The sequence below is a fragment of the Drosophila guanche genome, unplaced genomic scaffold, assembly GCF_900245975.1.
Source record: "Drosophila guanche unplaced genomic scaffold, DGUA_6, whole genome shotgun sequence".
Lineage (NCBI taxonomy): Eukaryota > Metazoa > Arthropoda > Insecta > Diptera > Drosophilidae > Drosophila > Drosophila guanche.
Window position 1 is genome coordinate 242,906 of NW_022995749.1, and position 23,189 is coordinate 266,094.

General features: G+C 44.6%; 4 protein-coding genes across 5 annotated transcripts in view; all 4 read left to right on the forward strand.

The window, feature by feature from the left end:
- The first annotated feature begins 734 nt into the window (after positions 1-734).
- On the forward strand, positions 735-1,098 carry LOC117585171 (metallothionein-2). Its single transcript, XM_034274513.1, has 2 exons — positions 735-857; positions 918-1,098. Exons 1-2 carry the CDS (start codon positions 833-835, stop codon positions 1,022-1,024), a joined length of 132 nt encoding a protein of 43 aa, XP_034130404.1. The 5' UTR covers positions 735-832; the 3' UTR covers positions 1,025-1,098.
- A 1,063-nt stretch (positions 1,099-2,161) lies between these two features.
- On the forward strand, positions 2,162-3,100 carry LOC117585543. Its single transcript, XM_034275059.1, has 3 exons — positions 2,162-2,307; positions 2,368-2,573; positions 2,638-3,100. Exons 1-3 carry the CDS (start codon positions 2,253-2,255, stop codon positions 2,674-2,676), a joined length of 300 nt encoding a protein of 99 aa, XP_034130950.1. The 5' UTR covers positions 2,162-2,252; the 3' UTR covers positions 2,677-3,100.
- A 70-nt stretch (positions 3,101-3,170) lies between these two features.
- On the forward strand, positions 3,171-4,282 carry LOC117585542 (mitochondrial dicarboxylate carrier). Its single transcript, XM_034275058.1, has 2 exons — positions 3,171-3,639; positions 3,705-4,282. Exons 1-2 carry the CDS (start codon positions 3,212-3,214, stop codon positions 4,168-4,170), a joined length of 894 nt encoding a protein of 297 aa, XP_034130949.1. The 5' UTR covers positions 3,171-3,211; the 3' UTR covers positions 4,171-4,282.
- Positions 4,283-21,726: 17,444 nt separating this feature from the next.
- The window catches only part of LOC117584985, a 96,454-nt gene continuing 94,991 nt past the window's right edge, over positions 21,727-23,189 (forward strand). The window contains exon 1 of one of the 2 annotated variants that reach the window (XM_034274206.1): positions 21,727-22,543. The gene's annotated coding sequence lies outside the window, so the exon portion shown is untranslated. The remainder of the gene's footprint in view (positions 22,544-23,189) is intronic. The other variant, XM_034274199.1, reaches the window with a different exon arrangement.

The window sequence follows — 23,189 nt, forward strand, 5'->3', positions numbered from 1 at the left end:
AGCATAACATCAGTCGACAAGCAGAATAGTAGAAAAGCAGTAGAAGCAGAACGCGATTAACAGCAGATCAACGTCAGACAAGCAGTACTGCAGAGAGGAAGCAACAGCAGTAAGTGCAGAACGAGATTAACAGCAGATCAGCAGTAGACAAGCAGAACAACAGAAAAGGGCTTAGCAGCAGATCAGCGGGAGTCAAGCAGTACAGCAGAGAAGTATTAACAGCAGAGTACAAGACTAACAGCAGAGAATAAGAGTGACAACAGAGAAGAACAGTAACAGAATTGTGTCGTAAGAGGAAAAACGAAGCAGACTACCGTCAGTGGTTAAAACAGAAATCTTCCCAAATCGAGCATTTTCTCTTAAGTTAATTATTCTTTTAGTTTCCCGGTAGACCGCTATTAAATGTATCTGATAAAAATGCACTTAAACATATATTTCATACATACAATTGATGTTTCTAGAACTATCTGGTGACTTAACAGCGCCTTTTTTTTATGTGTGCTTTTGGGCTGACGCATCATCTACGACGTTTGCCCAACGTGCTGTGCTGATAAGCTGATAAGAGAAACAAGAGAAAATGCGTGCGCAAAAAATTAGCGGCCCATCGCTCGATATACAGAGAACCGTGAGCTGGGGGCTGCACACGAACTGATAAGGCGGGTCAGAAAAACAATTTCGTGTGGGTTCTGTGCAATTTTGCACTCGGTGTGGCACTCTGAATCGGTATAAATGGAATGAGGTCGGGTGAGAAGGGTCATCAGTTGAGAAACTAACCAGCAAAAGCAAAGTTGTGTGTTGTTTAATCCAAGTCAAATTCAAATAAATCCTCAAAATGGTGTGCAAGGGATGCGGAACCAGTAAGTGATATTGAATAAACATTTAATTAATAATAATTAACACTCATATTAAACTGTTAGACTGCCAGTGCTCGGCCCAGAGATGCGGAGACAACTGTGCCTGCAACAAGGACTGCAAGTGCGTCTGCAAGACCGGACCCAAGGACCAATGCTGCAGCAACAAATGAATCAATTGTAACTTGAGCTTAACTTCCTTCGGGTTGGAAATAATAAAGTTTATAACAATTTTGTGCATTTGAAAGTTTGGCTATTTAATGTTGCATCTGACAGGTAATTTTCACCCCCTGTCGGTCAACGAAAATGGAATTATGCCATAATAATATTCGTGGTGTGCAATTTCAGGTAAACAAACCGCAAAATAGAATTACTGGCAAAATAAACATGCCAAACGCATTGCGACAATTTGGCTGAAATTGCAAATATTTGTGCACACCCCAGGAAATCCATCCATCAATTACAATTTTCCAACCAATTTGGATCAAATTCGAAATGAATATTCGCTTCGAAACGTTGGTCAAGTGTTGCTTAAACTGCACATTAATCAAAATAAAATTCACTCTCCCTGACGCATCAGTCGAAACACCCTACAAAAATATATTTCTGGCTTTAATCTCAGGCCAGTCAAATGCATTTTATTGTTAGCCAAAAAACTCATTTTGTTTTGGCCATAAAATGTATATTTTCTGCCATTCGCAGCAAATTCTCAAAAGGAAAGATGAACGAGGAAAATGTTGGCAATTTTGTTGCTTTCCAAAAAATATGCAATCATGCATAGTACGAATTTCTTCATCGTTAGCATTTCTGTTATGACATGCCATCGGAATTTATGTTTGTTTTACTCTAGTCAAATAATAATTTTGCAATTCGCTTTTATTTATTTGGACAGCATGTGCCGCACCCAGTCAATGTCATCCACACCCAGGATATTTTTGAGCAGAAATTTTGACTGGAGAGTGGTAGAGTGCTTCGAATTGCCTGGCGTACGTATCACTTTTCAAAACGAAATGACCAATTAAAATGGAAGCACTTGTGGGACTCGCTCTGCCGGGCAATTTGGGCCTCCCTCTTCCGGTGCTCGGGCTGTCAAAATATTTATGCAACAACAATGGTCGAGTCATTAGCATAATCAAATGTGCGTGATTGAGGCGTTTCTCTTCTGCTCTCGTTGCGTGCCAGATTCATTTTGTTTCGTTTTGCTTTACCATGGATGGTGGATGGACAGGGCAGGGCAGGGCAGGGCAGGAAGTTAGTCGCAGTTGTTCGCCTAATCAGGTGTGAATAATGTGACACTTAAACGCTTAGTCACATCATACTGTGCTTTGACCTGGAAGTCAGAAGTACCGAAATCACCTTAAAAATTTCCTTAGTCCAAAGAAACCGGAACGTAGACACAGCATGGCGTCTAAACAAGATTTGGAAGCTTTCGAGGCCGGGACCAAAGATCTCAAAGGTGAGTGTGGATGCCCGCAAAGGTGTACGAATGCAGATTCCATCAGCTTTGCCTATTCAGATGACGAGGAGCAGGCCAGACCCCGGGCTTATCGCATAGTGATGAGTGTGCTCATGCTGATTCTGTTCAATCTGACCCTCATTGCGGTCATTGTTGGCTTCTATTTGTATATCCAAAGCTGCTCTGAAAAGGACAGCCGGAGCGTAATGAATGGGGTCTACTGTGTGTTGGCACTCGCTCTCTTCGTGGGTCTGTATCAGATGGGCGTGAGTAGAGAATTCTGGCCTATACATTTCTGCGTTAACATTGACTACGCGCCATGTCCAACAGGACCTCTCCAAGGACAACCCCAATTTCTATTACATTTAGGCCGGGGACGAGGCCGTGGCACGTTTCTTTACACAGTCAACTCTATAAACCGTTTCCATCTACCGCTATGGGCACTCACCGTCACCCTTGGTCCTCGACTAATTTAATTATAGCTTTCTTTTGTGCGGCAGCGGCAGCTATAGCGGCATGAATTGTATTGCATTAAGTGGCAGTGTCACGCAAGCCCTCGCACACGGAATGCCAAATTCATAATTGATAAGTGCAAGGAAGAACCTACCCGAATTAACAAACATTCCTACACATTTCTCAACTGACGTCAACTCAGGATGCCGCACAATTTCCTGTCACTCCCAAAATACATAACCATATTGGAACCCCAGCTGTAAACTCGTACACTAGTTGTATTTTCTTACCCATGTTTCAATGTATTTTTTTGTGTGTTTAAAGAATCGAAATTGTTGAAGCGTGTTAGTACAATTTGTATGTATTTGCTCGATTATTCGAAATTAAATTAGTCGTAGTGAATACTTTTTACCTTCAACTTTCACTTCACTTTTACCTCAACACGCTCACGATGTCGGCGAGGCGTACGTTTTTGTTGTCCTACAATAAGAAGAATGTGGCACGCTGGTACTTTGGAGGCGTGGCCAGCTCGATGGCCGCGATGGTCACGCATCCGCTGGACTTGATGAAGGTTTTGATGCAGACGCAGGCGGAGAAGCTGTCCGTGGGGTCCACCTTCAGGAAGATAGTGCGCGAGCAGGGCGTGATGGCCTTGTACAATGGCATCTCTGCCTCGCTGCTGCGCCAGTACACCTACACCCTGGCTCGCTTCGGCATCTACCAAATGGGCAGCGGCATGATGGACACCAGCACGATGGCGCGAAAGACTTTTCTGGCAGCCGTCGCAGGTGGTATCGGTGGCTTCGTCGGAGCCCCTGCGGATCTGGTCAACGTTCGACTCCAGAACGATGTGAAGCTGCCGCAAGACCAGAGACGCAAGTAAGACGCGTATTTATAACCGATCCCTAGGGCCTAACAGTGACCCCCACACCCGGCCATTGCAGCTACAAGCAGGCCATTGACGGCCTGATCCGCATCACCAGGGAGGAGGGATGGCGCAGCATGTTCAATGGAGCCAGCATGACGGCCCTGCGTGGCATGCTCATGACTGTGGGCCAAATCGCCTTCTATGAACAGAGCAAGGATGTGCTGGTGGGGCTGGGCATGCCGACGAGCACGAGCACGTACATCACGGCCTCCCTCATATCGGCAGCAGCTGCCACAACTCTCACCCAGCCCATCGATGTCCTGAAGACGCGACGCATGAACGCCCGGCCCGGGGAGTACTCCGGTCTCGCTGACATCTTCTTGAAGACAACGCTGGAGGGTCCGATGGCCTTCTTCAAGGGCTACACTCCTGCCTTTGCCCGCCTCATGCCGCACACGGTGCTGCTCTTCCTGACGCTCGAGTTCTTGCGCGTTAACTTTGGCTATCTGCCCGAGCCGAAACCCTCAGCTCCGGCCAAGTAAAATTGAAAACTAATCAAGTAATTTAATGATCGAAATTGTCCCGTGATTGTGTGTGTATTGTGAAAATACGAATCAAATTTTCCGTGTGTTTGCCTGTTTGCAAACGAAATTACCTTTTGAATTTTTGCAATTTGCATTTTCTTTATTGGAACTTTTTGCCGTCGTTTACCATTTTATTTGGCCTGCCATATTCCATAAATACTTTATGAGGTGGCGGCCACTACCCAGATGAATGTTTTAATGTGCTTTAAACCTAATGAATCTGTTCTGTGGCTTTGGCAGCTCTCTACAGCATTTTACCCAAGAAGTCATAATGCGAGCACTCAGCACCTGGCGGCAGTCGTATGTCTGATGTCGTGTAATCGCATTAAAGCCATTAACAGGCTTGACGGCAGGGGCCAAGGGCAGCAGGTGAGAGGAGAGTAATGAGCACGTGTGAGCCAAAGAGCTCGGACAATATAGAGCGCCAAGTTTGGTTGACATGAAAAAACAATCACATGTGCCCCGTCCCGTGTGCCTGTTGCCGAGCTGGGAATGGCGACACACGGTCAGAGTGTAATGTAGAATGGTGTGGGAAGTTTTCTCCTTGAATGTCCCATCCCCGCGTCGATGCCATTGCCTTTTATCGATGCCATTGTGAGCTGCCATTCAACTGTTTATCTGCCCATGCAATATTGATACCAGCCAACGAGTTTCCAATGTCCTAAATCGTGTTTAAGCTCAACAAAAAAATACGAGCAGGGAGGAAGTCTTTAGATCTTTTCATTATTTTCCTCTGAGCTGTTTGGCCGAGGGCATTTGTGCTCCGAAGTTAATTACATTTCATGCGCATTCAAAATTAATGAAACCAAAAAAGGTTCTCAGCATCTGAGTCTCCATGTAAATTATAATAAATAATAATAATTATGAAAAAGAATTTAATTTCACTGCGCAATGAACATAAAGAGCGTATCCAATAAAGCTGATGAGAATATGGTGGGAAAAGTTAATTTTAATGGTCGAATGGGTAAAGGAAATTTGGAGCTGTAAGCCGTAAGTGATAAAATTCATGGCTCAATGGAAGTGATTGTCATTAAACGTTTCAATTCATCATATTCATAGATGAAAATATGCACACAATATATTCATAAATTTCCTAAATAATTACATTTTCTGAACTTCAATTTAAATTTCAGTAATAATTAATTATGTGCAGAGCGGAATTTTGAATGAATTTGAAATGAAACCCAATATTGGTTACCCAAATTCCAATATCGCTCCAAATAAATTAATTGGTCTATTAATAATTACTTTTTCTCATGCTCTAATCATATACTGCTTACAGGCAGAATCAACAACTAGAACAATTTCCACTTTACGCTGTTCAAAATGCGAGAGTGCTTCCGTCAGTTGAGTGGAAAACTTTATGACAATGCTGTTTAAGCTGTGGCTCAAGTACATGATAAAACTGCCATTTGGTTGCGCAAAAATTTATGCAAATTTATCGTGTGCCGCCGCAGCATCAGGCAGCAGGCGGCAGGCGGCAGGCATCAACGGGCAGTGTAGAGCATGGCATTAGCAGCAAACATGGCTGAAACAAGGCCAACAAACAGGACAGGCAGAAATAACGACCACAACGACAAATGCGTAAATCAGTTTTAATGCAAATTTCGTTTCAGTCCGTGCCGACGTCTCAATAAGCAGCCATTAATATGCTGCGCCTGCTGCATAAATTGTGCGATTTTTGCGGTTTTGCTTAATTATACGCATTGTCGCAAGGACATCGTCCAATCCTGCCACTGCATAATTATTCATGCGATGGTCAAGGACAATGTGGCAGTCACAGCAAGGGTTGGAGCTGGAGCAGGAGCTACCAGTTGCCGCACATTTGCAGGCCACAATTTTGCGTAGGAGTTTGTGTTGAAATTACTACCATATTTATGACAGAATTGAGTCCGCAGCCAGACAGCATAAGGCATAAGGCATTCGCAATTGCCAGCCATTTAAATGCGGCCCAATAAATTCAAGCACTCCTTTGAAGTGGCGCTTTGTCTTGGGGAGACACCGACACCGACACCGACCCAGTCCCGACCCGACCCCGAGTTATCCAACCTCGCGTTATCCGCTTTATACACGGAAGTCCATTTATATTGCCGCCGTTTCAGAGTCCGAAGTGGGGTGTCCGGCGGAGACACACAAATAAAGTAGCACACTGGAGATACAATGGAGTTGGACTGAGCACGCAGAACGCTTAAATACCTTCGTGTCCGGCTCCATTTCCCCCCCCTAGCGGCACAAGGCGCAGCAGATGCCGGACTGCAATAAACTTCCAAATCAGTCGATTAAACTGCGATCTGCGAATGCCCCTAAAAGCTCTCCCATATAAACTTCGTATATTTCTCAAGTGCGAGTACGACGAGAGTGTGTGTGGAGGAAGGGGAGGGCATGGGAAGTACTAAACAAAGTTTCTGAAAAATGTTGAGCAATTAAGAGAAGTAGCGCAAAGTAGCTCTGGGGATGAGGCGAAGTTGCCTCTGGTTCTGCTGGGGCTGGTTTGTTATCTTTTGTGCGGAGTTTGCTGTCAGCAAAGTACGCGGCTTGTCAAAGTGTTTAATGAAGTGTGAGATTCAGGCAGCGGCAGGGGCTGTATATAAATATATCATATTTAAGTTTCCAACTAGTCTACCCAACCACACTGTTTTTTTTAATAAAATACGAAGAAGTTTGGCCTGCAGCTTTAATTTCTAAATGTCCCAACGCAAACCTAGTTAAATGCTTGATATTTTCATCAGATTTATGCAAAAATATCTTGTACAAATGCAACATAAGTCAAGGCAAAATATTAGAGCACTTCATCAACATCTTCCTTCTCATCGATTTGTTATTCCAGAGAAAGGCATCTAGCATCTGTGTGTCTCTGATTTCCAGGCACATTTGAATGCTGCACACGCATAGCACGTTTATCTTTATAATTAGATCTCATGAACTGTATCTGGCAGCTCGCACTCAGTTGTTTGGCCAAAGTAGTTTACAATGGCAGCAGTCATGGCCATTGCCATTGCCACTGCCACTGCCACTGCCACTGGCATGGGGTCATGCTGGCTGGCTACACGTACTCGGCACTGACACCGGGGAAATACAAGAGCCCGGCAATAACCGTGCCCAGACCAGGTCCTAGAGCTAGGGCTACAGCTAGAAACCGAACCGAGAATCGGGAAACTTGCCTCATTAAAGATTAAGACGCATTAACACAAACTGGTGTGAGGGCTGCTAGCAATTTAAGCGCCATCAGCATAAATATTTATGTAAATTGGGATTAAAAGTATTTTGTACGTATTTTGTTGGGACACATTCTTGAAAGTTTTTGGCCATGTTCTGCAAATTCGTATTTAATTGGAATTTAAAGCTCACAGTTCGAGCACTTAAATTTCTCTTTAAAGTCAAGTTCTCCAAGCGAGTGACCTTGCGGCTTGCTGCATCTTTGAGCTTTTGCTCTTTTCCTTTTCCTTTTTTCCTCTGTTTGAGCTGCAGCTGGTTTTTGTTTCAACATGTTATTTTACATTTTCCGCACTCAAGGTTGCACATTTCACAGAGGCAAACAGAAAAGTGTTGCAAAATTCATCCGAAATAAATGCATGCGGTATAATTTATGCTGCCACGAAGCAAACCAACACGGTTGAGTTGAGCAGCCAAGGATGCTGGGATTTAGATGAATAAAATGCATAGGGAGATACCAATGCAGAACCCAGCCCGCGGTCATCTGTCAGGCCATTAAGAGGATCAACTATCCCTTTTAGTATCATCCAGAATGGAACGCCTTTCGCGGCTCATCAATATGCATTAAGGTACAATGACAGAACTTGGCAGTTCCTTTGATGTCTGCCAAATGATTATTGGCTACATTGTTGCCTAATGCAATTAGCCGCATTTATGCGCAATTTCGGCTGTGCCTCGGCACTCCCAGGCTCAAAGCAGACATAGCAGACATGCCAATTTCGTAGCTGCTTGTTCTTGAAATTTCATTACTTTGTGTAAACAAAGTGCACGTGCCCGATGCGGTATCTGCTCTAGCTCCGCCGTGTGGTTCTGCTCTGTCTGTGGCTCTAGCTCTCAGCGAGATGTGATGCGGGATGTGGCGCATGCGCGGATAAACCGGAAAGAGAATCCTTTTGGTGCCTCAGCATTAAATAATTTTCCCTTTTCCTGTGCGCTTCATTCAATTATCAAAAATAATTTAAAATAATTTTATGAGCAGAAACAACACGCACACACACAGACTTATATATGTCCTGTCTGGTCACGTCCTAATCAGCAAAAGGTTTCGCCTAGTTGCGGTTATAAAGTCGCCTACGTGACTCGCATCTTCAATGATCCCCCGAGCAGCGTTCACATAAATACAAAAATGTCTAATTTATGTAGTTTACGTTTAGGATTTATTGGACCTGCGACTATTTCGGTGTTGTTCATCGTTGTATCTGTGAATCTAAATGGAAAATGATGTGGATGGCTCTTTAAGCCTTTTCGGTTTAGGTTTCGCCTGGCTGACACACGGCGTAGGAGCAATGTGCTGAAACTGCTTTTAATGCGTGTGCCAATTTAGCGCACCCCGTAGAGTGGCGCTTCAGTCGAGTGCATTTGGAGAGTGCTGCTGGCAGGAAGCGGGAGTGCGCCTGCCTGAAGAATCACCCAGCTGCGAGCAATTGAGGCACTCTTTCCATCAGCTAATTAAGCAAATTACGCCTGCTAATGGCAGTAGTCGAGCAGCGACCTTGACACTTTCCCTGGGAGTCGCCATGGAGCTCCAAGGAGCACTAAAGCTGCGACATGTGCTCTGGCCTCAGAGCAGGGCGTGTACCAGCAGCGGCACGCCCTCGACTTGGCCCCCATGGAGCAGCCTCATAATCAGCATAATTCTTATGCTGATACAAAACAAAAGGCGGGGGTCATCCACAGACAGATAGACACTTGACTTGGAGAGGCCGGCACTGATTTGAGCCAAGATCCTGGCCACGCTGCTGACTGCTGTTGGCCAAGATTATGCCCTGAGATAATTATATGGCCAGTCGGCCAATTCCATTTCCATTTCCACTTACACTCTCACTTTCACTTGCATGTTTCGCCACTTTATGCCCCCTTGACTGCCGCTGTGGCTGTTTGTGTTTCTGTTTGCAAGTTGTGCCCTGGAGACTAGTTGGCCGAGTAATGGCGGGGCTCCTAGGCGTCTGAGTGTGTGTATCGCTTCGTTATTATCTTTTGCTGGTAGGCGTAGCCGGCAAGTGTCATAAATAAAATGGCAACCATGCAGCGGACCAGCCACGGCCTGGCTCTCTGCACTTTCCTACTTTTCCACTTAAACACCATTATTAAGTAAATACATAAATGTACTGCTGGTTGGACTTGGACTTCATTTCCCTGCGAATTACCCAAAAGTTCTTTCTGCTTTTAGTGCCTTGCTGCTCAAATTTGATTTCGTTTGCACTAATTGCCGGCAGTGTAAAAATACGGCCAACCATTAATCACAGCCACAACTCGAACGTACATACGTGTGTGTGTATACATAAATTATAATATAAATATGCGTTCCATATATCAAAATCAACTACCGATTGGTGTATGCTGTTTGGACGGTGCTTCGTGTAAACAAGTGTAGTTGCATATCAAAATATTTGCTCGACTCGAGGCTGTTAAAACAATTTGCAGAGGCAGGGATACATGTGTGCACTGTGTATCCCAGATCAATTACTATTTTATTGCCTATACCCTCAAGACTGCCGCATCATTTTCCTTATCACGTGAATCGCTTAAACGTCAAAAAATTCATTAACTCTGTGAAAGCAAATATATACGAGTGTAAGGGGCTTTGTGTTCACATGAAGTCTGAGCTGCGTTTTATTTGTCCATTAAAAAGTAAAGCACAGCGAAAGCAAAATAGAAAAGCTATTTTCCTGAATAACTATGACAATGTATCCGCACGAATGCGCTATGCTCTATAAACATTTAAATGTCCATTAAACCACATAATTTATTATGTGGCAGTAAATAGAAGCAGACAAAGACATGAACTTAACGAACTCTTTCGAAGAACTTGAACGCTTGAACTGGAACCTAATATGAGCCCATAAATTCTCCATAAAGTAACTAACTCGAAGACACAGACACAGGTCTGTCGTACGTTTAAGTTCCTGCCTAATAGACAGTCGAGTCATGCAGACCAAATGTTCTCTTGCCTGAGCCCTGCCTACAGTTTCTGCGTTCCAGGAACTGTTTGTCATGCCAAAGTCAATTTACTCCATTCAAAGACATTTTATTGGTAACTCGTCATACACATATCGAATATATTCCAACAAAAGCATACCAAGAGGTAGGTGTATGCATGTTCGGGGAGTTGCAAAAGGGCTGCGATGACTCAAAAGTTTGCATGTCATTCGAGCCGCACTTCATTGGTATCCTGGGCCTTACTTATTATTATCATTACCCAGAGTATTTTTTGGTTCCTTTTCTCTTTCTAGGCCACAAGGTGTGAAACAAAGTGTCAGGTTTTCAAGGAAAATGCGGAAAAGTACAAATTTATTTGCACTCTCAGGACTGACGACTGGCAGTTGCTTGTTTCCTATTAGAATGCAGTACAGGGGATCTCCCCCCCCCCATCTGTTTTTGGGGGCAGATTTGTTTTGCTTATCCCCAGAATGTAATGTAGTTTATAACATGCTGAAAACTTTCTGCTTGATGCTGCTGGAAAGTGTGGCACGGATTCCGATGCTATGCGAACATGTCCATGAGTACATGAGTACTATGCCATGTGTACTGTGTGCTGTGTGTGGGTGGGTGGCGATGGGTTGGGATGCGTACGAGTCTGTGTTACGGGCTAATGCACCAAGGAATTCACTCAGCTACATTTTCATATGCTCAATTATTTAATACACAAGACGAATTATAGCCTCAGAGCCAGTTTTTGGCTACACCAGCTTCAGCTTCAGTTTCAGATTCAGCTTTCAGGTTTACTCCAGAGTTATTTTGCTCCAGCTCGAATGGCTTTAAGTTAGAGTCAGAGCTGGGGATGGGTGGGGGGAGGTTGCTGAGCAATTATAATGCTGGCTATATAGCCTTTGAACCGCTTGTTGTCTGTCATAGACACGCCATCGATTGCAGCTGCTTTGCCTGGGCCAACTTTCTGCCCCATTTACCCGTCGCCTGCCCCAATCCCTGTCTCTGTCGTGGGCAGCCACAAAGAAACAGTAACGAGAACAACAGCAACAACAACAACAACAACAACAAAAACAATAACAAAATGGAACAAGAACAACAACAACAAAGAAAGAATAAAAGCCGACAGCTGCACAGCTTAAGCAAGACAACAAGAGGTGCCTGCCTCATTCATTGGCCCCTCCCCATGCCAGAACGTACTCGCCTGTCCTCTGCTGTACGGCACTCTGCCTTGCTCGTATTTATGCTCTTATTGTTGGAGCCGGCATGAAAGTTGCTTTTAAAGGTCCGCTCCACAGGCCAACTATAGCTGGCCTTTGTTTGCCTGAATTATTGATTTTCATTAGTGTCTTCGCCCGTCTTCGATTACATGGTTCTTTGTCTTGCAGCGACAGTTTCAGCTGGTTTCAGTTTTTGTTACCTTCCCTTTCTCCCCACTCCCAGTTGGCTATCGAGTACGAGTATTATGTGTTTGATTTCCCTTGATATGGGCCAGTTTCGATCTCGGTGTTGGCTTCCCGCTGTAGCCGGTGTAGCCGCTGATTTAATTACGGCCCACGTCTCCTGACCAACTCAATTGAAATGTTCGGCAGGCTTTAAGTTGGCCACAGCCGTCTGCGAATCTTGAGACCGCCCAGAACGACAACTGGGAATTTTATAATTTAATTAAAACGTGGCTGGGGATGGCGACGGCGATGGCCACGGCGATGGCTACGTCGACGGCGAGTGTAGATGGTTGACGGTAGACCCCCGCCCGGTCTGCTTTCCCTGTGGCCACAATGCAATTGTAGGGTTTCCATTTTAATTAAAGTTTTTACGCGCATTTCACTTACTCGAAATCGCAGCACCAACATCCGCCGGCGGCCGTCAGACGGACCGGCAAAATTTCATATTCCGTTAGACCCATGGCCACCTGGCAACCTGGCAACCTGGATTCCCGACCAGCTTCGAACGAGTCAACGCCAAATACAGCGAACTATTTTGAAAAGCAGAAGCCCAAAAGGGAGACAGTCAGATGTCAGATTTCTGGTTTCCCGACAAATCCCAGCAGGAGGCCACTTTCGAGAGTTTCGACTGGCAATTGCATGAGTTTACAAAAATGCGAATGCGGCAGGTGCTTAATATGTTATTGAAGGGGCATGATGGTGACATTGCGCTTACAACGTGTGGAATGACTGGCTGTCTTAAGATGCGAATAAGCTTTGGCTAAGTTGGCTAAGGGCACAGCAGGGGCTTCGCTGGGGTGAGCTCTTTTAAAGCTTCCCAAGTCGTGACATTCAGACACCGCCAGCCCCACACTTTCACCGCACGACACAGAAGCATTGCCAGGCATAATCGAGGCAATTATGCAGCGCAATGATCTGGGCCTTGGCTTGAACTTGCCATTAACGGAGCGGTATCTGCGATGCTGGAAAATTAATTAGTCCAGGCAGAACCTATACCTATACCCAAATGGGTGACGCACCCACCTATCTGAACTATCTGGCTTAGGAATTACCCTTTTGTCTCTGCCATCAGTCAAGTCAATGACCCGCCAGCTGGGCCAGACTCGGAGCTGGCTGTTGATGGTAAATAATTGGCGCAGATAAACCAACATTAAGCCACATTAAATTATGCACTGAGACAGTCAACAGTCAACAGCCAGATGGCAGCAGCGAAACAGGAGTAGCAATAGGAGCAGGCACAAGAGCAACAGCAAAGCCACTAGAGAAGGAGTGTCAGGAGCTGCAGGCGCTGCAGGCGCCTCCGAGCTGGTTGCTAAAGGGTGAGGGGAAAACAGCAATGGCAGCGTAACGGCAACGCAACGCTGCCGAGTAGCAATTAAAATGTCAATTGAAACGCCCTGGGGCGATGACTAGGCAACGGAAATGGCAAACAGCGTGGCACACAGGCTGTGTCCGGGATCGAGTACGGACTCGGGCATAGGCACAGGACAGGAGTGGGCACAGGGAAATAGGTAAACATTCCTTTTTCATTTCTACTACGTTGGGGAGCTGCCGCCAGCTGCAAATTCCCCCAGCTGCCCCAACTGGCATGCAGACTTCATTGTCAACTAATTTCAGCAAAGAGCCCGGCCAAATGTGTTGAACGAACGGCGTCAAAGTTGCATTGAGGCACCCACGCCTCTCTCTCTCTCTCTCTCTCGCTCTGTGACCAAGCGATATCCATTATGAACTTTAGCTTTTGGCAGTGCGAGATCCCAAAACAACAATGGGATGGGGTTAAATTGCACGCCGCCAAAGGAATTCACACGAGAGTGGGGACCCGGCCGAAATGGGGTCAAGTAGAGGGGCATAATGTGTGTGTGTGTGTGTGTGTGTGTGGGTGTGAGTGTGTGGTTAGAATCTTTCCAGTGCTGTTCTGGCAAACAACCAGCAATTTGAAGGGTTAAGTCTTTGCGGTAATGTGGCACCTGCCTCAACCCACTTGCTGGCGTGGCCTTCCCCGGGGATAATTAAATTTCGCTTTTAAGTGCAACGGCGACCCCATTCAGCGGTAAAAATAGCAACTACTGTGCCAGCCGAGCCAGTCGTATCCCGTTTTCGTGGCTCACTGACTCAGCTTAATTCCATTAAAATCGCTAACGACCTAAAAATACCCGAGGATATGTTTACTTGTGGCCAACGGTCAGTCATCCGTTCACTGGTCAAGGGAATTCATCGGGTCCAGCGAATCCCAAAGGTTGAGCTTGTCATAGGTCAAGGCACGGGACTGGACGGGCCATCAGCGTCGTCTAGGTGGGAAATCAAATTACACATACGTGGGATTTATTTTCAGCCCTTGCACATTTCGAGTTTACAATTAAATTAGAAACTTCGACTGTAGTTGGCAGGAAACTTTGACTTCTGCCGTTTCCCTTATGGCGCACAACTGACGAAATAAACTACGTGACACAATTTCGTATGAGTCTCATATGAAACAACAGCAGCTGCAGTAACTTGTGAGTAACTTGTGCCGGGCCATGTACCACATAATCCCTGGACATGCAGAGGGTTCAATGAACTTTCATCTCCCAGGAAGTTCAAAACCTTTTGGCGAGTTTCCATTCCTAGAAAACGCATATAGACCCTGCTGCCAAAGGGATTCTCTTCCTTATTAGATGCCTTCTATATATTTTAGAGGATAGATGTAGTTTGGGGCAGGTGGAAGATTATTGAAGATGGTCCATGCAAGGGCAAGGAATGATCTTTTGGGTTTATTTTTGTCTCATTGCACATCAGACACAACAGAAGGCAGGGACAAGACTTTTCAATATTGGAGCCGGCTTGTAAAGCTCGTGGCAAAACAGTTCAGTGAACCATAAATACATATGTATCGGTTTATGTTTCTGTTTCTGTTTCTGTGTGGCAGGTGGCACATGGTGGATGGGGCAGACACTCACTCGGCCCCGTTCTTCTGCTGTTCCTTCTTCTTCTGTTTCTTTTTTATTTCAATTCGCTTTCGTAGTCTTAGCCGGGTTTTATTTATTTAGATGGCCAAATGTTGTCTTTCGATTCTGTTGTTCTCATTTTCTAGCCGGCAGCAGCCGCTTCCTTGTTTGCCTGCCTAAACCGATGTCCCTCCTCGGCACCCCTCTGCCATGCCGTCACGCTGCACTTGCGCTCATTAAACATTTAGCTACATTGTCTGGCTGGCAGAGGCGTGTGTATCTGTAGCATCTGAAGGAGATACCGGAGCGGGCTCTGGAGGAAACGGCTGCTTAGGCGACGGCGGGGACTGCAGACAAAAGATATGAGGCAAAAGCGCAACGTCAAAAAGGAAATTGTACGCTTAATGGTCATTGCCGGGCCAAATGGAGCTGCCATTGGGTGCAGAACCGGAGCGCATTTGCCGAGTCTTCCTCCTTTCGCCTATTGAAATATTTAAAAGGATTTCTTTTGCAGTCCGGTCCGGTCCCGACCAACACTCTTGGCCCTCTCTCGAACCGTACGGGATTAAGCAAATCAAAAAGTCAGTGGCCCCACAGCATCAGGCTCTTATTTTGAGCCAGCGACATCGACAACTGTGGATGCTGTGTATCCGAGCACGGTTCTGTTCGCTTCTGTGCCATACTCCGGTTCGCTCTGTGTCCATGTCAGCATCGTCGCAGTCGCAGTTGCAGCTGCAGCTGCAGCCTTGTCCGAATGCAATTAAAATGTCAGCGCTGCAGACGTGGGGGCTGCAGGGAAAAATGGCTGGCTAACATGCGATGCCAAAGAGCTCCATTTGGGGGGAACTGTTCCCCCGGGCCACTCCAAACACGCATTTGCCATTTCAAAAGAGCCTCGACTCTAGGTCTCGTTATTCGCAGCTCGCAACTCCTCCTGGACAGCAGCTGGATTCGTAAACTGGCGGGCGACCAAATGGAGTGTTGAGCGAAAGACCCGACCACGCCCCATACACCACGCCATTAAGCACACTTGTGATGTACGTAAATTAATTTACTGTCGGCCATTTATGTACCACCAGCCAACAACACCACCAGCAGGCAACAGCATCACCATCCACAACAACAAGAGGCACAGAATCAGACGAGTTGTTAGTCGCCTTATTGACAGGCATTATTTGTAGACGGCAAAAAAGTTGCAGCCACAAAAGTTTTCTAATAAATAACATTTAGCAACGGCTACGGCAACTGCCATAAAAGCAGCTCACAAAAAGTGAGAGACAAATCCTAATTATCGATTCGACAAGCGTCCTCCTGGTTAATCCCAGATTGGATTTATGATTAGCTTTGATAAATAACATTTACGAGGTAAGTCCGTGCCTGGGGGCTTGAAAAATATTATTTAAAATCTATATTGTCGATTTATATATATGTAGTTATGCTGCTTGGCTTAAGCTTTGCCCTACTGTCACCCTGTGGAACTAGTTATTATCAATGCACTGCCAGGCTGGGCTGTCCACGCAGCCCTTGCGGAGGGTAACTAAATATGTGCATGTGTCTCGAATGGCGACAGCAAACTGCGGATATTATCTGGAGGGTGTCACTTTGTTGGCAACAGATACTTAAGTGCTGTCCAGGCGGGTCCCCTGCCACATTCGCGAGGGCACATTGGGAGGGCAGGGCCGGGCAGGGCAGGGCACAGGCTTGTAAGCGGAAGCACGCGACTGCGGCGGAAATTGCAGCACATGCAACGCACGCAGCCAGCCACTTGGCACCCTGCCACCTCACGACAGTCCCCTCAGCGCCATCGAGATGCCATCAGCAGCATACCGCTTGAAAATGAGAGGTTTTCCCTGCACATTCCTGCACCTCTTTCTTACTTTTTTAAACAAATTAAAGTAAAAATTACAATGCCTGGCATGCCATAAATACTAAAGTTTAAGACCTTGACAGCCATGACCAATTGACCCAATTGTTCGGCCATACTTTGCATGTTCTGAGGTGTTTGTGTGGGCGCTGCTGTAGCGCTTCAGAGGGCTGAACGAGGGATTCCGAGTGGGTGCCGGTCTTTGAGTGCTGCCCGAAATTGCAGCAGCCATGGCGAGAGTGGCCAAATTGAATTTGAAGCGCAATTCGTAGCAAACCTAAAATACGGCCAGTACCAAAGACCTTAATCGCAGTGCCAACATTTACTTTAAGCGGCATTCCGGTCAGACCCATGCTGAAAGCCCCACAACAAAGAGACTACCCAGGCTCTCTCTTAGCTGTAAGTTTCTCTTCATTCGTGTTTATCCGGCTCGGAGTCCGTGCTCGTGTTGGGCCACCGACACGACCTAGGCAACGGCAAGGGCAAAGGCAAACGGCGCGCTTTCCTCGCCTGTCAGTTTGCCGCAGTCAAGCAATGAACAAGCATCGCGCGGTTGACATAGCTCCGAGAGAATAGCCCGAAAGGATAACGATATCGTGGGCATAAGTGAACCTCAGTGAGATCCTCCGAAACTAAACGAAACGAAACAGCCACAGGCTAAACGTGAAAACGGAATTAATTTACAACTGTACAGCCCCGCTCCGAAATATGGAGAGAATCTGTGTCTAGGGTCAAAGGGTGTGCCAATATTCTAGTGTCCTAGTGTGTGTGTGAGTGTGTGTGGCATCAACATGACCAGAGCGAGTGCAACCGCTGGCTGGCATTACATCCGCTTTTGTGGCGCCACCTCGGACTCGGTCCACGCAGATTGAGTTTGTGCTAAAGCCGCAAATCCAACGGCTAGTTGCAAATTCACAACGTGCCACTTGCAACGTGCCCCTGCCGCAAACTAAAATACTAACACCTACGCTGTACCCACATCCTCCCACACTCAACATCGAGTGCCACTGTCGTCCGCCCTGTGGCCGTTTACCGTGTTCCCCGTTTTCCTCGTAGTCGTACCCGATCCCGTATCCGTGTTCGCGTCGCGGTTTGTTGAGCTGGCAGCCAAAAATGTCGGTTTAGCTGCCCTATTATCTCCATACACATATCCGGGGCTTTTCTGCATATTCCGTGCCGTGTCGGTGTATCCGCGGGACGTGTCGCTAAACAAAATGCAGCGGCTCCTCGACTCCATCGCCATCGCTAGGCATGTAAGTGATATCTGTGTAATGCTATAAGGGTTGGAGGTTGGATTTTTAGAAATGAATTGCGGTCTGGGCTTGCCACTGGTACAGCGACTGCATCAGCGCTCCTGCTGCTGACGTACTACCACAATAAATTACCAGATAGAATGGCCCACGGGCGGAGGCTTCTGTCATGTTTTTGAATTGAAATGCAGCTGCATCAACTGCAGCCTCGAGATAGGCCAGGCCGTAATTAAATTTCAGACAATTTTATCAAAATTTACGACACACTTGCAATAGCAACAGCAGCAGCAGCAGTTGCCACCCTACACCGCAGTTGCTGCTGTCAGTGCCGTCATGCAGCCATAACTCTTCTTCCTACTCCGCTTACAAACCGTGTCCCATTGTACCCATCGCTACTCCTGGGTATCCCGTGTTCAATAACAACCAAACCATGTCGAAATCGAGCCGCGGGCCATTTTTTTTGGCGGTCCTCCACTGTGTTCTTTTTTGTGTTGAAAATTTTCGGAAAAACTAAAGTCAAACTCCATTAGGACGTACTGAAAGGGGAATGATTCATGCAAGGGCAATGCATCATCATATTTTCAAGGACTTCAAAATGGGCACATAAAGGATTGTGTATACGTGTGTGTGTGTGTATAGATAGATAGTTAAAGGTATTGGCTTTTGACAAAGTTCTGACTACCATAAAACGAAGAGTAACATTTCAAGAAAAGTCTCTACATATAAATCAATATACCAATACTGCTGAAATCTATTTCTAAAGATCTTGCAAATTCCCTTTACTCGACTGACTTATCCACGAACAGCGAAGAGGATAATCTGGTTGCTAGATAAGATAGCTACATAAAAAGCTTCTATGAGGAAAAACGATGAAATGTTTGGATGTGAAAATGGTTTTTCCTGTGTTATCGAATCCAAATATGGCTTGGGCACTCCACATATCGAAAACAAACATATAGGGAAACCATTCAGATGTAACCGTCTTAATATATTTCCGATTTACTTAAAGATTTGTATGTTGTAGCGAAACAGTACATGTTTCCATTGAAGTAATTCTTATTTGAAGCGTAGCATGTACGGGCCATAAATGTAGGTCATTATTTGGCTTGTACGAGTATCCGCCCCAAAAATCGTAATAAATCACTGTTCTCTCGTTGCTCAAAATTAGTAAAATGCAAATAACATGACATTATTAATGATTTAGTTCAAAGAAAGGAAACGAACGCAGGCACACTCCACACACACACACACACACACACACACACATACACTTATTGCACATAATAATAAAATATGAAACAAGGCAAATGCGAGTCCCGTTTATGCCTTAACGATGACTGCCAGCCAGCCGCTGGGAGTTTTGGTAGGGGGGGAAAATATCGAATACCCGGTGTTTTATCAATTGCCATATCGCGTGTTCTGGATAAACATGGCAAAAAATAAATAAAATTCAGCAAATGAATGGAACGAAAATGAAATTGCTGCGGGCTGAACAATGAATCCACGTTTCATGTTGCCAACCGGAGAGCCGAAAAACCCAAAAGAGCATTCCACATGTGTGAAATGTTTGGACAACAAGCAACTCGATAGCGATACAGACACACCACAAAGGGCATATTCAGTGACAGAATAGTATTCTCATGCTCCCATTTTCCTTTCATTTTCTGGCACTGCCATTTTGATAGTCGCCATTAGCTATTTGCTGTTTGTTGTTTGCTGCTTACTGTTGTTCCCTGCTAATCGAAGTTTATGTTTTGCATTCATGTTCGAGTAAGCCAAGACAGTTTGAATATGCCCCCCAGCCAGATATCATCTAGGCAAGGCCACGCCCGCACCCACTCCCAACTATTGTATCCATCTGTAGCCTATTGCCTATCAACTACGGACCCCACTCCCCTGATATTACTACCATGTTCTCATGTTGCGACTGTCAGTTTAATACAAATGAACTGTTTATGTTAATAAATGAGCTCACCGGTTTACCGGGTACACCGGTGGAGCAGGGCCAGGCCAGTCAGTAATGTGAGGTACAAGGCGGATGTGGATGGATATGGACTCCCCAAAGGGTGGGAGCATTACATCATTAAGGCAACACCAGCTGCGTTGTTGTGTGTGTGTGTGTGTGTGTGTGTGTGTGTGCGAGTCAGGAGTCGTTGGTACAGGAGTGTGTGTGTCAATGTCAAGAGGCACCTACGAATTTGGGCTCAATGCCACCTTCTCAGCTTGCCTCCGTGCCTCGTGCGGCAAGCAAATTACAGCTAATTAACATTTCTATTTTTTTTTTCAATTTATACCACACATATTTCGCTGATTTCCTCTAGGACTACACTCAGCCGAAATAATTGATATTAATGTTTTGTTTAAATTAATTTACACTGAAACTTTACACTGAACGAAACCAATTGATATCAATGACAGAATTCAATTGTTTGCTTTTATTATAAGTTCTATTCGAAATTGATTTTTTACGAAATAAATATAACTGGAATTGCTATTAAGTTGAAAACAGTTTATAATGCAGTAAAAAAATATGCATTAAGTGAGATTTTTTTTAGTACTAGACTTTCAAGATTTGAAAGCATAAATAATTACCATATCAATTAAAATGTCGACTGTTTTTTTGTTGTTTGCTGTTTGTTCTTACATTCCTATTGTTTTTAATTGAATTTCGTTTGTTTTTCTTTATAAACGTATGCATGTACATACATATGTATTCATACTTGTACGTTTATGTGGATGTACATATTCTCTTGCATACATTTTCTTTATCAAGTATACATTTATCCCCATATGCATTTCATGTACTGAATTTTATTTCAAACTAAATTGACTGCCAAAACTCGGAAATATTAATTAAATATATGTCAATCGATTTTGTTCTTAATTAAAATTGAACAGGTTTTAATAACCAATCGTTTTGTATAATATTTTGTGGACATTAAACTATGATTTCATTTAATTATTTCCACTAATGAAGTTCTTTTGAGCTTGCATGTCGGATACACTTTCAATTGGCTTTTCACGAACTTCCTTTGTGGGATTTTTTCTCAGTGCAGTCAGCTGAGAGCCGACCGTGAGCGTCTTTGCCGCTCGGTTGGGCGTTTAATAGCCGGAAATCTGTCTATTTCCGCTTGCCGTGGCGTTGATTATACTTAATAGATGACCGACTGTAGCAGCTCTCGCTCTCCCCTTCTCGGACTGCTAATTTTTCTTTTCTCCTTCAGCCTGCTGCCTTCTGCCTGATACTCGAGTATTAGTCGAGCTGTAATTATGCTCTAATTATACCCCATATGTTGGTGTTTTTGTGTGCGGGGGTTGTTGTTCTCGAGGTGCAAAGAAAAATCTCGGCTCCGATGTAATTACAACCCAACGAGTAAAAAGCTTGGAAGCTCCTAAGGGTCCTAATCCCAGTTGTTTTTTTAGTTACGTACAACACACGTGGAGCTGTTCATTGGCCGCCAGATAATGGGCCAATGGATGGCATAGAGTCGGGTTGAATGGCATTGCATGTGCCTAATTAGGCTGTCAATTGTATTGAATTATGCTAGTTGGCTACAAACAATTTCGCACGCCATTATTTAGAGGTCGAATATATTCAATAATTTTGTAATCTCTGAATTTCTTCTCTTTGCAGGCAAATTAATTGCATCACTTATAATCACAAAGGATGAACAATTAAAAGCCAATTATAAAACACAATAGAAAAATGCGTTTAAATTAAAGGAATCATTTAACTAAAGTCATAACTCTAACGATACATATCAAATCTAGTCTGATTTTATTTGAATAATATAAGAAATTCTTAGAATATCAATTTAAATAATTATTAAAAAGTATTTCAAGTGCTAAATGTATTAAGAAAGCAACGCCATCTTCAAGTGAAAACATAATAGAACCAGAAATATTTAAAATAAAATTCCATCAAAAAGTATTTCGTTTCTTAAATGGAGTGTGTAATTGTAATTGAACGGAAATAACGAATCACGCGAGTTTCCTTTCTAATAAAAGAACACACACACACACACACACTCGTACACACATATATATATATATGGAAATACAGTTACGTTTACCTATGGAGAACAGTGTGCCCGAGAGTGAGTTCCGAGCGAGTCGCGTCAAATCGCTTTGTCATGTAATGTCTTTATGCCTCTCGGCGGATCAAGTGCTTAAGCGATAAGCGAAAGCAGCTGCTCGGTTCCGCGCGGTTCTGCTCCACACTGTTCCGGTCTGTGCTGTATGGGATTGCGTATGCATAAGTGAAAGCACGCATGGCTGTGCGCTCGCAATAAGGTGAAGGCCTAAGAATTCCAGCGACAACGGATTAGCTGCAACGTTAAAAGCGCTCCAAACATATAGAAACACAAATACAAGGAAACAAAAGTAGCAGAACAAAGGAAGAGCGAAGCCCAGCAGGAAGCTGGGCTTTAGACCCCATCGCATCCCCAGCTGCCAAGCGTGTGGCGCCAGCTCCCGGTATGACGTCAACTGTGTGTGAATGGGCCAGCAATTAAGCTGTTAACGATGCACGCGCTCTCTCAAGGCCCACAGCAACAGACAGGCAGCGCCTCAGATACGTCGACCGGCAACGCGTCCAGGACAACCCAGATAGAGATAGACATACAGATAGAGACATTTACGAGCATAAGCGAACCCATGAAAAATGCATGCAGCTCCGCTGCGTCCAATGCCGCTGATTAATTCCAAGTAAGTTCATGAGCTCTGCTTTTTTACGCTTCCTTTTAACGATACCACTTTGGCGCTTTACGATGGAGTGTGCCACTGGCACTAGATCGCTTTGGATGGGGAGCCAGCAAACGCTTTCATTTCGTGTTATCATCACAGTTTTAAAACGAGATAAGCTTTGAAGTAGTGTGGGGAAAGAGTAGTCAAAGAGAAAACTAGATGGAAGAGGTCAAAACTTGGAGTACACCTGCAGATTCTATTTTATCTGAATATTTTTAAGTATCGATGTTGGTAATAGATGTCAATACTTTGCCTTTAGCTTTAATTATTTAAAAGCGGAATTACTCTTTGTACTAATTTATGCCATGGGGTAGGCATTTCATTCAAATTTTGTTGTATTCAAAACCCTTCATTGAAAATTGAACCTATTTTAAATTCCTTATCCTTTATGCTCTTGCAACCAGCAATCAAACAATTTTAGGCCAAATTTTCCACATTTTATTTATGTAATTTCGTTTTAAAATTAGATTACAGACGTTTGCCTGTGGGTAGCATCCCATCCAAAACGGGAGCATACTTTTCATCGCTCATCAAAAATGCGAACGAAATTATAAAGAGATAGACCGACGTGCTGAAAGTCGGATGAGTTTGGTTTGGCTCTTGTTAC